This window comes from Dendrobates tinctorius, unplaced genomic scaffold (genome assembly GCF_039654945.1).
Source record: "Dendrobates tinctorius isolate UK_male_01 unplaced genomic scaffold, ASM3965494v1 ptg000070l, whole genome shotgun sequence".
NCBI classification, from domain to species: domain Eukaryota; kingdom Metazoa; phylum Chordata; class Amphibia; order Anura; family Dendrobatidae; genus Dendrobates; species Dendrobates tinctorius.
In genome coordinates this window covers 15,228,930-15,244,806 of record NW_027361738.1, presented here as the reverse complement: position 1 = coordinate 15,244,806, position 15,877 = coordinate 15,228,930, and the positions used below count along the sequence as shown (strand labels likewise).

Below are 15,877 nucleotides of genomic sequence, written 5' to 3'. Positions count from 1 at the left end.
AATTTATGCTAGTTAGTGTGGTCTTTCCAACACTTTTTGGTTCTGGATATTATAGGTTTCTCTGCCAATAGTTAAAGCCTGCGCTATGAATTTTATGTATGGATTTCTTGCCTGGACGGTGTTCGGCGTGCAATCCTATACATACTAAATATTAGCATGCCAGATCCAAGAACCTGACTGCAGCAGTTACTGGGCTGTAGCCATTCTGTGTCAATGCCTTATTGAGCGGACTGTAAATGAATGGTTGCCTTGTGGAATTAGAAAATTCGTTTTAGACCGGATACACTTTAAATAAAGAACGTTTTATTGACAGCAGCTTTATCACCTTAGAGGGATCAGAATACCAATACATAGCAGACATTTACAGCAGGGTTATATTATTGTAGCCTTGCTTTTCAGAAGAGGATCATGCTCATGGTTTCTTTTGAAGAGAAGATCTTTGACCTGAGTGAAATACACAGCAAATCCTTGACCACCTCGTCCATCGGATGCACTGGCGATGGGTTTGTATTCCTTGTATCTCCTAGAAAAGCACAATGTACCGTATGTCATTTATCACAGCATGCATTAGGCTGGTCCAATTTAGGAACTAGATGTGTGCATGTCAGGCAGCTCCTGCACATCATGCTGACATCTACAATTTCCAGTGCCTTGTTTTAGTACAGTCATCTGAACTACAGGTTAGTTAGTTTTTACAGCAAATTGGACAATTTGTTAAACTCGTTTTAACACATGTAGATAATCCTCCTCAGAGAAAACATCCCCAGAAGATTAAATTGCAAGTGATTCCCAAAAGTCACAATAAAGTGATGGACCACCAACTCACCTGTACAAGGCAACACCAATCACCAGAGCGACAAGGGCTACAAGAGCTAAAGGAATAAGTACTGCAGAAGCCGTCTGTGGTGAAGACCCTACAGAGGGGATGAGAATATGAAAGGCTGCCTTACACTTCAATTTACATAACATTTAGTTTCATGCAAGCTCAGATTTGAGGGCCAATAATATTTGCATTCATTGACTGGAGTAACTGCTAATCAAGTCTACTTTTGGCCATAACATAAGGCGAGAGGTAGGACAGCTAGGTCTATACACCAGAAGCTACTATAGGCTAGATTTTCCCTAGTACAGAGTCACTCACCACCATCTACAGACACCAGTGTACTAGCGAGGGCCAAACTTGCACCATCGCTCAGTGTAATATTGACACAGTAGGATCCTGGCTCAAATGCCCTTCGTAGGGTCAGCAAGCATTGATCAGAAGCTGGGACGTCATCACAGACCATGTCTTGAGGAATCATGCAGCTGGCATCTGAGACAATTGTGCAGGCATCTGTAGGCAGGCTGAGAGAACAGTGGTCATCTCACACAGGGAACAGCATTACAAGTTTTGCAGAAATGGGTTTTGCAGAGACATACCTTCCTTCACAAGTTACCACAAAGTCAATTAGAGAGTTTCCGGTTGTAGATGTGGCTACCTGAACACTGGTCATCTCAATAATGTTCACCTCAAGAATGCCATCTAAAAGTTAGTGAAGGGAAGAATTAAGGTTCATGGGCCTGTATATTGAAAGAATCAGTATAGACATGTCAGTGAACTCACCTACAACTGTGAGGTTGTTGTGGTAATAGCCGTATCTATATATGAAGCAGTCTGGGGCAGGAGTTAGATATGGAGTGGTGGTATGCAAGATGGTAACATTTGGCATCTCAGTGGGCAGAGGAGTTTCAGTCCCAAAGGTTGATAATTCTGTAGAGTTATCTGCAAAGTAAGGTTGCCATTATGTGGTGCAATCTTACATTGAGATATAGGTCACTACAGAGCACACTACCCCTGTTCATATTACATGAAGACTAACACCATTCCTACTTACCAGTAGAGTTGGGAGTGGTGCCAGTAGAGTTGGGAGTGGTGAAAGTACTGGTGGTAGTTGGTAGAAGTGTTCTATGGATTGGAGTGGGTGTAGCTGGTTTACATGGACCAGGAATGGCAGCTTTGATGGTCAAGTTAACACTGAAGTTGCCAAGCTGGGTGTAGTTATGACTAGAGACTAGGCTATTGGAAAGGGAATCATTCCCATCACCATAATCCCAGGCGAAGGTCAGTTCAGCTTTATCCAGATAGTGACTTGGGTCATGGATTTGGACATCAAACTTGATTGGCGAATCCTTAATAAAGATGTTGTCTGAGGAATTCTTGTCATTCTTCTGAGAAAGCTTCACATAAAGTGGAACTTGATCTTCATTGGGGAGAGAAGAAAAACAAAAAAAAAAAAAAAAAAAAAACCTCATTGGGATTTTGGCATGTGATAAGAAAGCTGCTATTTAGTGGTGCATTTACATAGGACTAGGAGGCATGAGACACCAAGTGATTATCTCCTGCTAATAAAACAATGATTTTATTGCAACATCACAGCCCAGTAAGTATCACTTATCAAGTTTCTGATTCCAGATTACCAATATCATTTGAGTGCTGACCATGCATGTATTGTAACAAAACCCTAGCACAATTAAGCAACCCCCACACCATTTAATTCACATAGGAAGTGTGGGCTCTACAGAGTATCCATGTGTGACCCTCTAACATTGAGGATCTGTAAGTGTGTGTGCACACGTTGCGGATCCACAGCAGTTTCTGCTGCGGTGTACAGTACCATTAAAATCAATGAAAGATGAAAACCGCTGTGCAGACAATGCGGATTTGCTGCAGTTTCAAAGCCGCAGCATGTCAATTCTTTGTGCAGATTCTGCTGTGGTTTGGCACCTGCTCCATGGCAGGTGTCAAACCGCAGGTCTATTGACCTGCGGTTTGACAAAGCCGCACGGATAAATTCACAGCGTGTGCACACAGCCTAACACTTCCCCTTTCAAAATCCTTGTATGCTGCCACCATGGGTGTCAGTCTGTGCTAGAATTTAAGGGCCCAGTCTATGCCACCACTTACCAGTTACTAGATATATGCCGCTCGCTTTTGCCACTGGGTAATGTTTCCGGTAACCTCTCCTGAAGACAGTGACTTCGATCATTTGTGTGCCGGCTGTGATGTTGGTAGTATTTATGGACAGAACGGCAGAAGATCTCCCCATCTGTTGGTAATACTGGCCTGATCAGAAGAAAGATAATCCTTAGTCTGAGATATGCACACCAAAGAGTCAACTACAAGTCATTGGACACTCTAGGAGCAGGATTATCCCAACACACCAGCTTGAATAAGTGGTTCCGTGAGAAATTGGTGCAACAGATGCCACCTTTGCATACAGTATATTCCACTGACCTGATACAATTCCAGCAATTAAACTTGGAGGTCAGATAATTTCTCACCTACCGCTACCACCTACAAGGGAAATGGCCCTACTGCTGCGTCTAGCAAGGATATGTTCACACCTTGCTTTTTTTGTGTGCAGATTCAGCTGGGTTTTATAGTACCACCAAAGTCTGAAGTTTCAGAACTCATGCAGGGCTTTTTTTTTTTAATAGCTTCATTTTTTCAAAATACAGCACATCACTTTCAACATTTCTCACCCATTGAAAGCATTGGTTGGGAAAAAAAAAAAAAAAAACCCACAGGTGTCATGCATTGGCAGCCCAACATCAGACCTAATGCTTCATTAAGCAAAAAGACATGCCTAGAGTTGAGCGACTTTTGGTTTTTTAGGGTCGAGTTTCGTTTCGTGAAACCCGACTTTTCCAAAAGTCGGGTTGAGCAAGATCGGCCGATTATAGGGAAAAGTCGGGGGTCGTCCCGAAACACGAAACCCAATGTAAGTCAATGGGGGAATAAAAGTCGGCAGTGAGAGGAGGACAGGAAACACCTACAGTGCCCATTTGAATGCCAAAAGCATCAATTCTTCTTACTTAAGCTTGTCAACCTTAATTAACTTCATAATACAAGTTACGCACTGAAAAATGGGGGTTATTTGGCTCCAGGTTTTCATGTGCCCTGGGAAAAAAAAAAAAAAAAAAAAAAAAAAAAAAAAAGCGCCCCTTTAACACATACCACAACTCAATGCTCTGATACGGCAGAGAAATAGCGGTATAGTACAATGAAAAATACTTCACTTTTTACATCTCATGACGAGGCCCATCTATTTCTCCATACAGAATCATTGGTCCCATATAATGTTTGAAACAGTATATGATGAGCTCCACATAATGATACAGTATATGTTGGTCCCCATGGATGAAGCTCCACTGTCTTATGGGCCCAAATAATGCTCCAAACATAATGGGCCCCATTTCTAATGCTCTAGTGTATAATGGGCCCTGTAAATGCTGCTCCAGTGTCTGATGTCCACCTTTGGAATGTTCCAGTGTATGGTGGGCCCCATCTATCATTCTCCAGAGTATAGTGCTCCCCAAAAATTGCTGTCCCAACATTTAAAACAATCAAATAAGTCTCCTCGCTAGGGAATCCCTGTACTAGTCTGGACTCCTCGTCGTCCCCATCTTCCATCTCACTGCACAGTATTTCAACCTTGCAAGTGCTGTGATCCTGAGCAAGCAGGGGGGGCCCCCCCACTCGTTGGCGACGGCACAGGGCCCCTGATAGTACGGTGGTGTGTCTGATGGCGGGTGGGCCGAACCTGCACTTTCATCTGCAGCTTCCTCTTTGTCACCGTGTAAGATGGAACTGTATATGGGAAGGGTAACCCGAGTTTAATCAGGGTCAGATTCAGGCCGTGTAGCGTGCGAGGGGAATGTAGTGGTCTGGGTCAATGTACCAGCAGATTCATAGAGCAGTGGCTGGGCATCAGTGCACGTGTCGCCCCCAGGAGTACGGTCGCCACAGTGGCATTACCTTCCTCCTAGGGAGTGTGATGTCATGCTTGGGAGCAACGAAGGATCTCTCTAGCAAGTTAACTGATTGGGCGGCGTTATTCCCACGAGTCATGACCCTCCAAACAGCGTTCATGAAGGAAAAGTGTTTGTTTTACGTGGGCAGTATGGTTGCAAAGCTGAACCTTAAAGGAATGTCCAGAAGGGCACCACCAGGAGTGGAGCCTACGGTTAAATTCGACTCCACCTGGGAAACCTCAACCATGCCAGCTACAGAACAGATGCACACATTGCAAGCTTAATTCTGTTAACGAACGAGACTCCGTCATGCCCCGCAGTCCGACTTACTAGAGGGACACGTGAGGCTCTGGCACATGAGATTGGCCAATAACTGGTGTGTCATGCCCTTACATGTCCGTGGCTACATGTGCGCTACACTGAAAAGGCCAGCGTTTGTCGCTTACAGGTGCAGATAACCCGCTGAACAACGTTAGTGATGGGGATCACCGATTACAATTATTACCCGCGAACGATGATTTCCCAGTAAGTGCAGGTCAACCGCAGTTCCGGAATTAGGCCTAACCGTCATTCCTGAAAAAAAATGAAGAACTTACGTATGAAACCACAGGTGCTGTAGCTTGCTTAACAGCTCGCCAGCCGTTCTCACGCCCAGTATGGATTACACAAAGGTGAGAAAGGGTACCGTATCCCCGGATAACATGGATAGCGTACACATTCAAAAGATGTGTCTATACATCAGGAGGCAGGCTCAGACGGTTTCAGGCACAGTATGGATTTGACGGCCCAGACTACACAGCGGAGGAGCAGGGAGAGGTAAAGATTGCAAATGCTGGGGCCCTGCCCAAGCAAGGGGGGGCCCCCACTCGTGGGCGTCGGTACTGGCACTGGGCCCCTCATAGTATGGCGGTGTGTCTGACGGCGGGTGTGCACCACCAGAGACACTTGATTGCACCATGAGGGACCCTGTGCCCGCGCCCAAGAGTCGGCCTACCCACCTGTCCAGGGCAACGGCACTCGCACGGTGTCGTGCGCTAGGTGATGACCCCGGATATGGGGGGGCAGCACAGTTAGGGAGTTTTAGAAAGTGGCATATGTTGATATGTTGGACATTCAGCTGATGCAAAAGGCGAAATAGGTCAAGTCCCAGGAAGAGGTGGACCAAAGCAAGCCATTTTTCTGTCACCCTATGTGTCATCAGGGGAAGGTGGGACAAAATCCTTGGAAACCCATGCATGGTTCATTTTAATGAAGGTTAGAGCATCCACATTTTGGGTTGACAGACGGGTCCTTTTTTCTGTCAGGATTGATCCAGCTGCACTGAAGACTCTTTCCGATAGCACACTTGCAGCTGGGCAAGTGAGCTCCTGTAAGGCATATTGTGCCAATTCAGGCCAGGTGTCCAGTTTAGCGGCCCAATAGTCAAAGGGGAATGACCTGTGTGGGAGAACATTGATATGGGAGGAAAAGTAGTTTGTAACCATAGTTGACAACTGCTGTCTCCTGTCACTTTCCATCGATGCTGTATTACCAGTTGTGTGAGCGGTACTTGAAAAAAATCAGTCCACAACATTGTCATGAAACCCCTGACTCCAACGCCACTTATGCTGTGTGCACCATGAACACCTGCCAAGCTGCCCCCGGCCCGTACGAGAACCATCACCGCTGCTGTGTGCTGGGAATGCCTCAAGCAACCGATTTACCAGAGTTGCTTGTTTATTAGCCAATATTAGGTCAAGGTTCTCCTGTGGCATGATGTTTTGTAATTTGCCTTTATAGCGTGGATCCAGGATGCTGGCCAACCAGTAGTCGTCATCGTTCATCATTTTGGCAATGCGGGGGTCCCTTTTTAGGATCTGCAAGGCATAATCTGACATGTGGGCCAATGTTCCCGGTGTCAATGATGCACTGCGAGTGCTGGGTGGAGGAGCACTTTCTGGCAAATCCACATCCCTCCAGTCACGCACAAACCCTGTACCAGACCTTGCCACGCCAACATTTTCACTTGCCCCACGAGATGCATCCTCCTCCCCTAAGTAATCATCCCCATCATCATCCTCCTCCACCAGGAGAGGTCCCTGAGCAGACAATGGCTGAATGTCATCAAGGATTCCCTCCTCTTCATCAACATTGGCTGCAGACGCCTGCTCCTTAAGGTGCGTCAAAGTTTGCATGAGCAGACGCATAAGTGGGATGCTCATGCTTAGGATGGTGTTGTCTGCGCTTACCAGCCGTGTGCATTCCTCAAAACACTGAAGGACTTTACAGAGGTCTTTCAGCTTCGACCACTGCACACCTGTCAACTCCATGTCTGCTCTCAAAGTGCCTGGCTGTGTATCCTCCCACAAATGCATTATGGCCTGCCTCTGCTCGCACAGCTGCTCCATGTGCAGGGTGGAGTTCCACCTTGTTTCAGTGTCGATAATGAGGCGGTGGAGCAATCGCTGCAGCTTCTGCATATGAACGGAGTGTACAGGCGACCGGCGGATGTGCGCGCACAGTCTTCGCACCTTCTGGAGCAGGGCTGTTAACTCCGGGTAATTTTTGAGGAAGCACTGCACCACCAGGTTCAAGGTGTGAGCCAAGCAAGGTATGTGGCTGAGTTTTGAAAGGGCTATGGCTGCCACAAAATTATGGCCGTTATCACTAACTACCTTGCCTGCCTCAAGATGTACACTGCCCAGCCATGACTCAGTTTGTCGCTTCAAGTACTCGGCCAGCACCTCGGCGGTGTGTCTGTCGCCCAAACACATCATCTGCAACACAGCCTGCTGACGCTTTCCACTAGCTGCTCGATAGGGGGGACACCTCGTGTGCAACAGTGGCAGCTGCAGATGGAGTGCTCGTACGACTGCGCTCTGTGGACGAGCTTTCGCTTCTGGAGGAGGAGGGTGGAACGCCTACAGCCAACTGTTTCCTATACCGTGGGCTAGGCAGCACTGTCCCACCACCGCTGTCCCCTGTGGACCCTGCATCCACCACATTAACCCAGTGATGGACACGTAACGGCCCTGGCCATGCCGACTGGACCATGCATCAGTTGTGAGGTGCACCTTTCCACTCACTGACTGCTTGATTGCATGGACAATGCAGTCTTTTACATGATGGTGGAGGGCTGGGAGGGCTTTGCGAGAGGAGTGGCGACTGGGTAGGTCATAGCGTGGTACTGCATAGGCCATGAGTTCGCGGAAAGCTGCGCTTTCCACCAACCGATAGGGCATCATCTCAAACGAGATTAGTTTGGCAATGTGGGCGTTCAAACCCAGTGTACGCGGATGAGAGACTGAGTACTTTCTTGACCTACTCAGTGTCTGGGAGGGTGAGCTGGACTTGAGAGCTGCATATGGTGGAAATAGCGGTGGACAGGGTGGACTGAGAGAGGCTTGATGATGGTGATGGAGTTGGTGTTCTGATGGCCTAGATTCAGTATTTCGTTGATATAACAGTGGGATTCCCTGACTGCTGTGGCCTTGCAACGACACCTCAACATTTGCTGCTGTGCTAACCGGTGGGCTTACAGTGGGGGAAACAATGTAGCGTTGTTGACTACCTTCTTTGTGATCAGTTGCACATGTGGCACTTGAGGTTTGGTGTTGTGTCCACGCTTGCAAGTGCAAGCTGGTTAAATGTCTAAGCATGCAACTGGTATTCAATTTTTTCAGATTTTTCCCTCAGCTAAAGGTCTTTGCGCACTTCTTACAGATAACCTTGGCCTGATCATGAGGATTTTGTTCAAAAAAGTGCCACACTGAACTCTTCCTACTTTGGCAGACATTTTGCGGCCTAGCACGCTGTGATCTTTTGACCCTCTGGACAAGCTGTCCAGCAACTCTTTTGATGTTTGGAACGCTCCGGGCCTGCCAGATAACAGCTGTTGCGATGTCGATGTCTGCTGTGGATGCTCCTCCTCATCTGAGCTATTGGAAGCAGCACCCTCTTCCCCCAATGGATGCCAATCTGGGTCAACAACTGGGTCATCCATCACCTCCTCTTCAATGTCATGTGCACCTTCCTGTGTCACCGTGTATGGTGGTATAGTGTGCGGGAAGGGGCACCTGAGTCTCATCAGGGTCAGAATCTGGCTCTGTACACTGCGAGGACAATGTAGTGCTCTGAGTGAATGTACTAGCAGAATCATCCATCAGCGGCTGTGCATCAGTGCACTCCATGTCAGATTCATCTTGGCCTGGGTAATTCACCTTTTCACTTGATAATCCAGGCATGGTATGTGAAAACAGCTCCATGGAGTAATCAGTAGTATGGCCTGCGTCATCCTTCAATCTTGGTTGGGGTGAAGGACACAAGGAAAGGTGTGGTTCATGAACATGAGCCTCCAATGACGACTCAGTGCTTTTATTTTTTACAACTTCAGAAGAGGAGGCGATAGAGCTGGAGGCCGAGTCAGCAATGTAAGACAAAACTTTTTCCTGAAGCTCTGGCTTTAAAAGCGGTTTGCCAACTCCTAGAAAACTAAGCCTTCGAGGCCTTGTGGAGCCAGACGATGACGCAGGCTCAACACCTCCTGCATTCGGTCCTATTTTGCTTTTGCCACTACCATCAGATCCACCACCAACACCATCATTACCAGCTGCCAACCCCCGCCCAATTCCACGGCCTCTTCCACCAGCCTTCCTCGTTTTTGGTAGAAATGTAGACAAAAATCCAACAAACTATATAGTAATGTAAAACAAGGTACAAGGTGTCTATAGGACAGGGGAGATTTTGAATTTCTGCAGACACTGGCCACTTTTGGATTGTGTGAGGCCCACTGAATATCAGAGCGCTATGTCACAGGCAGAAATTGGCTAGTGTATCACAAACTACAAGGTGTATGTAGAATCGGGCAGAATAGGAATCTCCCTAGAGTGTAGGTCTGTAAGAACGGAACAAGTCCTCCACTTATCCTTCCACAGTGACACACAGATAGCTTCACTGTGGCCGTGATAACAGCCATTACACGGTACTGTGTGAGGAGCGTACACCGCTGTATGGTGTGGAGAAAAAAAAAAAAAAAAAAAAAAATAATATATGCACGCTCAGTACCTCAGCAGGACGAAACAAAAAAATTGGGATTGCTTTTAAAAAAGCAGTTTGCAGAGCAGTGGGTAAACAGCAATGCAGCTGTCAGGAAGCCTTAGAAGGCAGCCTAACAACCAACACAATATAGCCTCCCCTTGCACTGCACACACAGTGACTGGTGTGTTGTACAGGCAAAAATCGCTAGCAGCAGAAGCAGTTTTTTTCTTCCCTGCCTAACGCTCTCCCTACAGAATCAGCAACCTCTCCCTATGCTAAGATCGGCAGAAGTAAGATGGCGGTCGGCGTGCACGCCCTTTTATAACCCCTGTGACGCCCACCAAAGCAAGCCAATCACTTGCATGCCCTTCTGAAAGATGGTGGTGACCCCTGCCTATGTCATCACGTTGCCCACAGTGTCCGTGGATCCTGATTGCTTTGCGCTCTTTTCCAGCCAAACTTTTGAAACGCGACTTTGGCGCGTAAGTCGCCGACCTCGTGGCCGACCTCATCCTAGGGTCGGGTTTCGTTTCATGAAACCCGACTTTGCCAGAAGTCGGCGACTTTTGAAATTTTTCGACCCGTTTCGCTCAACTCTAGACATGCCCCATTCTGCTGGTTAGTTGCAGCGCTGAGACACCCACTATTTAGCATGTTCTCTCCTGTAGAGAAGAAATTTTCACTGGACAACTCCTTTAAAAAAGGCACTGTTGTATAATACCACAACCCCCACAGACTACTTGACTGACTCATCAAGACTGGCATGGATGATGGGGTGTGCTGGAGTTAGACATTTCTGCCACCTCTCCATGACTCTGGAGCATGTATTGAGTGGTGTGCACCATGCCAGAGCTCTCACTACAGCCCAAGAACGTTAGAGCTGATCATGACTTAGATAAACTGTTGTCTCACCATCTTCTCAGCTCTACCAGTTTTGACTGAGCTGGGAGAACTCGTGTGAAGACTAGTCAAGATGTAGGTTCAATGCCAAGTTGCACTTAAATTGACTTTTCAGAGCCTCTACTCCAGATTCCTGGTATGAAAGCTTTGACATATAGCCACCTGTCTTCCTCAGACCCAGCTTAAAATGAAGACCCACAAGCCTTACCTTGGGTGGAGAAGATGTAAATGAAGTTGTGGCGCCTCCAGTGCAGGGGATGTGGGAATGGTTTTCCATCTGGAAAGCTACTGGAAAAGCTGCAGTTTCCTTCATCACAGAAGTCCATCCACTTGGTCCAGTTGTACACATACTGGTCAGAGAAGCTGGAGGAAGCTAGAGACAATACTTCAGTGGCCTCATACCAGGATACAGCATCCAATCTATAGCTGCTCACTATATTTACCATTTCCACATCCTCTTTCATATTCAATGTCTCCATCTTCATTCTCTTGCTGACAGCGGGGAAACTGCAGGGTCACAGCAAAAGTGATGTTTGACCCTATCAGCGCAGGGCTGTCACTGGTCAGCAATGCCACCACTTTGCCACCTAGACAGAAAGGAGAGTCAGCAGCATTGCAAGTCATGGTCAGGGACATGGAGCCATGAATACATTTGAGGAATACCTCTCCAGCAGTTCTCCCATCTAGAATCGTCAGCCTTCCAGGCAGGGTAGAGGGTCTCATCCCAGAAGTTGGTATCAGGAGCCCAGCCAGCAATATTGTTATTGTGACCTTTAGAGCCAGCTTTCCTTCCAGACTCCATTACATCATGAAACCCTGTGAAGTTACACAATGTAGAGACACTAAAAATCAAGTCTAGAAGTCATCCACACGGACTAAACTGCTCCCTACATTCCTTGCCAACATAACATTATGCTTAACCTCTTTACCCCCAAGGGTGGTTGGCATTTTAGTGGCCGGGCCAATTTTTACAATTCTGGCCACTTTCCCTTTATGAGGTAATAACCCTGGAACGCTTCCATGGATCCTGGTGATTCTGACAGTTTTCTTGTGATATGTTGTACTTCATGATAGTGGTAAAGTTTTTTATAGGACTTCAGTTTGTGGGGAAAAGAAAAAAAAGTTCACAAAAGTGGATTTTTCACCCCCCCCCACCACCACCATTTTTTTTTATTTTATGCCCCCAGTGCAACAGAAGAAATTGTACCCCAAAAGTTAGTGCAAGTTGTCCCAAGTACAGTTACCCCATATGTTGGGGTAAACCACTGTTTGGGCACATGGCAGAGCTCAGAAGGGAAGCAGCAGCAGATTTTACAGTTATGATTCACAGGTGCCAGAACCCACAAGTGACCCCATTTTACAGACTACATCTCAGGGAGTTCATAATTTTACACCATTGGGCAGTGAGGACAAGACAACATTTTTTACCACCAAAGTTGTTTGTTTCAAAGATTTTACATTTTCACACTAGTAAGCAAAAATGGCAACAAAATTTGTCCCACAATTTCTACAGAACCTGGCAATACACCATAGGTGGCTGTACAGTACTACTTAACCATGCAGAGAGAGAAACTCAGGAGGAATTGTTGTTGTTTACTCAAGTGAATGGGCCTGTTCACATGTCAGGGTGTTTCCGTATGTGTCTGTGGGCAAGACACACTGACATGTCCATTTTTTAATGGCAGCACAGGCCATAAGACATCCTGTACACATGCATACACATAACCATCACAAAACCTAAGTGTTGTTCTTCCCAACTCCAATCTAGGTCTATAACATACATTGTGGCTCTTGTAATACCAAAGTTTCTAACTACCAACCAAACTGGTTAACCCCCTCACTTACTTTTTCCTGCCTGGATGCCAGAGCCTAGGCAGAGCAGCACCAGCCCTCCCACTACTACCACCAGCATCCTGAGAAGTGAATGAGCTGCTCAGGAATCTGCACAGGAGCCTTTAAATTGTGCTCAACAAGTCACAGCTGCAAACGGTAGTAGTAAATCCCCATGATCCCTCCTCCTGTTTAGGCCTCCGTCACACATCTGTATAAGGGTGTGTGCACACGCTGTGGATTCTGCTGCGGTTCCGCAGCGGATTTGGCAGTACAGTACCATTATTCCCTATGGGAATAAAAAACTGCAGTGCAGACGGTGCAGATTTTTCCACGCGGTTTTCCTGTGGTTTTGAAACCGCAGAAAGAATTGACATGTCAATTCTTTCTGCGGATTCTGCTGCGGTTTGCCATCTCCACCATTGTAGAGATAAAAAAACGCAGGGCAAAACCGCAGAGCAATCCGCAGGTAAAACCGCAGGTCTTTTGACCTGCAGATTTACCTGTTGATTTTACAAAATCCGCGAGGCCAAATCCGCACCCCATTCCACAGTGTGTGCACGTAGCCTAAGGCTACTTTCACATTAGCGTTTTTTACCGCAGCGCTTCGTGCGCAATAGAAACGCATGCAAAAAAAAACACATCATGCCTTTTGCATGCGTTTGCGTTTTTTAGGCGCATGTATTTTAACCGGTTTCTAGCCATGTTAAATCTTAAAACGCTTGTGCTTTGTAACACAGGTGTGCGCATGTCCATGCGCACGCCTGCGTTCCCATAGACTGTAATGCATTATTTTGTTGCATTCCGTGCGCATGCGGGGTTTTTTACGCCGTTGAACGGACCCAAAAATGCAACAGGTTGCGTCTGGCGTGTCTAGGCGCACACCTTTAAAAAAACCATGCGCACGAAAACGCATATGAACGCGTGCAAACGCTAGACCATGCGCACGCCATATTAAACATAGGTGCGCATGCCGCATGTGCATGGACGCGCACGATGCGCTGCGCAAAAAAATGCTAATGTGAAACCAGCCTTAAACACGTCTGTATAAAATTGGTACCGGTGTCATCAGTGTGTCATCCCTGTGTCCGTTTTTATCATCCGTGTGGTCATCAGTGTTTTTCTAGCTTGAATAAAGAAAGAAATTAACTCCACAACTTCTCCTACACTTTGCAGTGTTATACACGGACAGGACACAGACTGCACGCTGCTGCCATCCCTGTGCTATGCGGGTTTATCATGGACCCATAGACTTGTATTGGCTTTTATCATCTGTGCTGCCCGAAAAGCACTGACATGTGCGCAGCCCCATAGGTTTTAATGGGGATGTGTAGGATCTGTGAAGAAAACGGATACCATTCGTGCTGGAAACACAGACCTGTGCAGGAGGACTAAGCTTCTTAATGTTACATTTACATGACATTTTTTGCATCTTGAATTTACCACAAATTGTCAGATTTTACCAGTGCAATTTATAGAGGTGAAACAAAGATCAAGTGAAGCGGCGGGGATTTTAGAGATGAAACAAATTTCACATAAATCTTCCTTTATGGCCGGGGTCACACTTGCGAGTGTGATGCGAGAAACTCGTGCCAGTCTCTTGCATCAATACCCGGCACTGCCGCCGGCACTCGGGACTGTAGTGTGCGGGCTACATGTATTTCTATGCAGCTGCACACACCGATCCCGAGTGCCAGTGGCAGCGCCGGATATTGATGCAAGAGACTCGCACGAGTTTCTCGCATCACACTCGTAAGTCTGACCCCAGCCTATGACACATTCCACACTCGTCTTTTTTGTGCAGCTTTTAAAGCCAATGCTAAGAGGAAATGAAAAAAGAAAAAAGACGTCTCAGAGGGGAATGTATTCTGGCATTTAGTATGGTAACTTTTATGAAAGAAGAAAAAAAACAATGCTAAAGTAAGATGTGTCTGCAGTTTATCATTTTCACAATTTTTTTCCTGAATTGTCTTTTTAACTTTTTTTTTATTTTTTTTTTACAATATTTCCTGAAGTCGTTTTTTTTAAGCTTATTTTGTTGGTGTTTTCTTTTAGTTTTGGGGGCGTTCTTTTGTACTTTTTCTGTAGTGCTTTTTGAAATCTATTAGGGTATGTGCACACGTTGCGGATTTTTCAAATGACCTGCGCTTTACCTGCGGATTTAGTGCAGATATTGTGCGGCTTTCCCCTGCGTTTTGACACCTGCGGATTCCTATAAAGGAGCAGGTCTCAAAACGCTGCAGATCTGCACAAAGAATTGACATGTTGCGGATTTAAATCCGCAGAAAATCCGCACGGAAAATTCTGCAGCATGTGCACAGCGTTTTTGGTTTTAGATAGACTTTAATGGTACTGTACAATGCAGCAGAATCCGCAAAGTGTGCACATACCCTTAAGGCTAGGTTCCCATTGCGTTAGGTGGCATCTGTTTAACGCATCCGTTGCTAAGCGGCACTAACGCTATGTAACGGATGCGTTAACGCACCCATTGCCAGCCATTATAGTAACGCATCCTAACGCATGTCAAATTCGGCATGCGTTAGCGATGATGCGTTACTTTGTGACGCACCCTCGAACGTGGTATACCGCATTTTCGTGTGTGTTGTGTCTAACGCACAGCGAACGGACGCGTTCGCTGTGCATAAACTTCCATTGCTAATGCATGCCGACGCAAAGATGCCTTGCGTTAGCGCATGCGTTAGCGTGATTGACAAAAAAAAGTCAATTTTACCCATCAGCATTAAGGCATCCATTAAACGGACGCCACTAATGCAATGGGAACCTAGCCTAAGCAATCAGTAAATCCTGAGCTTTTTTTTTTAGGTAGAAACGCTCCTAAACCTCTCCCAAAAAAAAGCAGGCGTCTTGTGGCGTTTTTTTTTCCCCATCCCATCGACTTTTGTTGTAAAGAATGGAGTGTCTTCCAAGCGAAGAACACCTGAAGAATTGTCCACACACTTATTTTAACTGCTTGAGGCTTTTGGAAAGGTATGAAAAGTTATTGTTTTTATAGAGAGATGAATATGGAGATTATTTGGAAGGTTTCTGATCGCTTTGTTGCCAAGCTTGTTTCCTGTTTTCATAAAGATTGCAGCATGTCGCCCCCATTTTCTGGAACATCACCCATCCGTTCAGCACATAACCTCCCCATTTCCGCTCTTTGCCCCTCATCTGATCCCCACTTCACCATCATCTATCAAAATTGCAGCATCTCACTAAGCAGCATTGATAGGTCTAATTTTCTGGAATAAATTAAATCAGAAATTGGATTTTATTTTGTGTTCATAGATGTCATTTAGAAAATGCCTGGGAAGAAGTGGGGTGATGACAGAGGCTT

At 46.3% G+C, this 15,877-nt stretch overlaps 1 protein-coding gene across 2 annotated transcripts; it reads right to left on the bottom strand.

Moving 5' to 3' along the window:
• Positions 1-281: 281 nt before the first annotated feature.
• Positions 282-12,707, bottom strand: LOC141095427 (protein QNR-71-like). 2 transcript variants are annotated; one of them, XM_073581416.1, is made up of 11 exons: positions 12,556-12,707; positions 11,374-11,526; positions 11,154-11,297; positions 10,919-11,083; positions 2,945-3,103; positions 1,875-2,240; positions 1,604-1,762; positions 1,420-1,522; positions 1,142-1,344; positions 827-914; positions 282-523 (listed from the first exon to the last, which is right to left on the bottom strand). In XM_073581416.1, the coding sequence occupies exons 1-11, from the start codon at positions 12,620-12,622 to the stop codon at positions 373-375; spliced, it is 1,758 nt and encodes a 585-aa protein (XP_073437517.1). In that variant the 5' UTR covers positions 12,623-12,707; the 3' UTR covers positions 282-372. The 2 variants fall into 2 exon arrangements, with proteins under 2 accessions (XP_073437517.1, XP_073437518.1); XM_073581417.1 differs by having other exon boundaries at positions 1,896-2,240.
• Between the last annotated feature and the right edge of the window lie 3,170 nt (positions 12,708-15,877).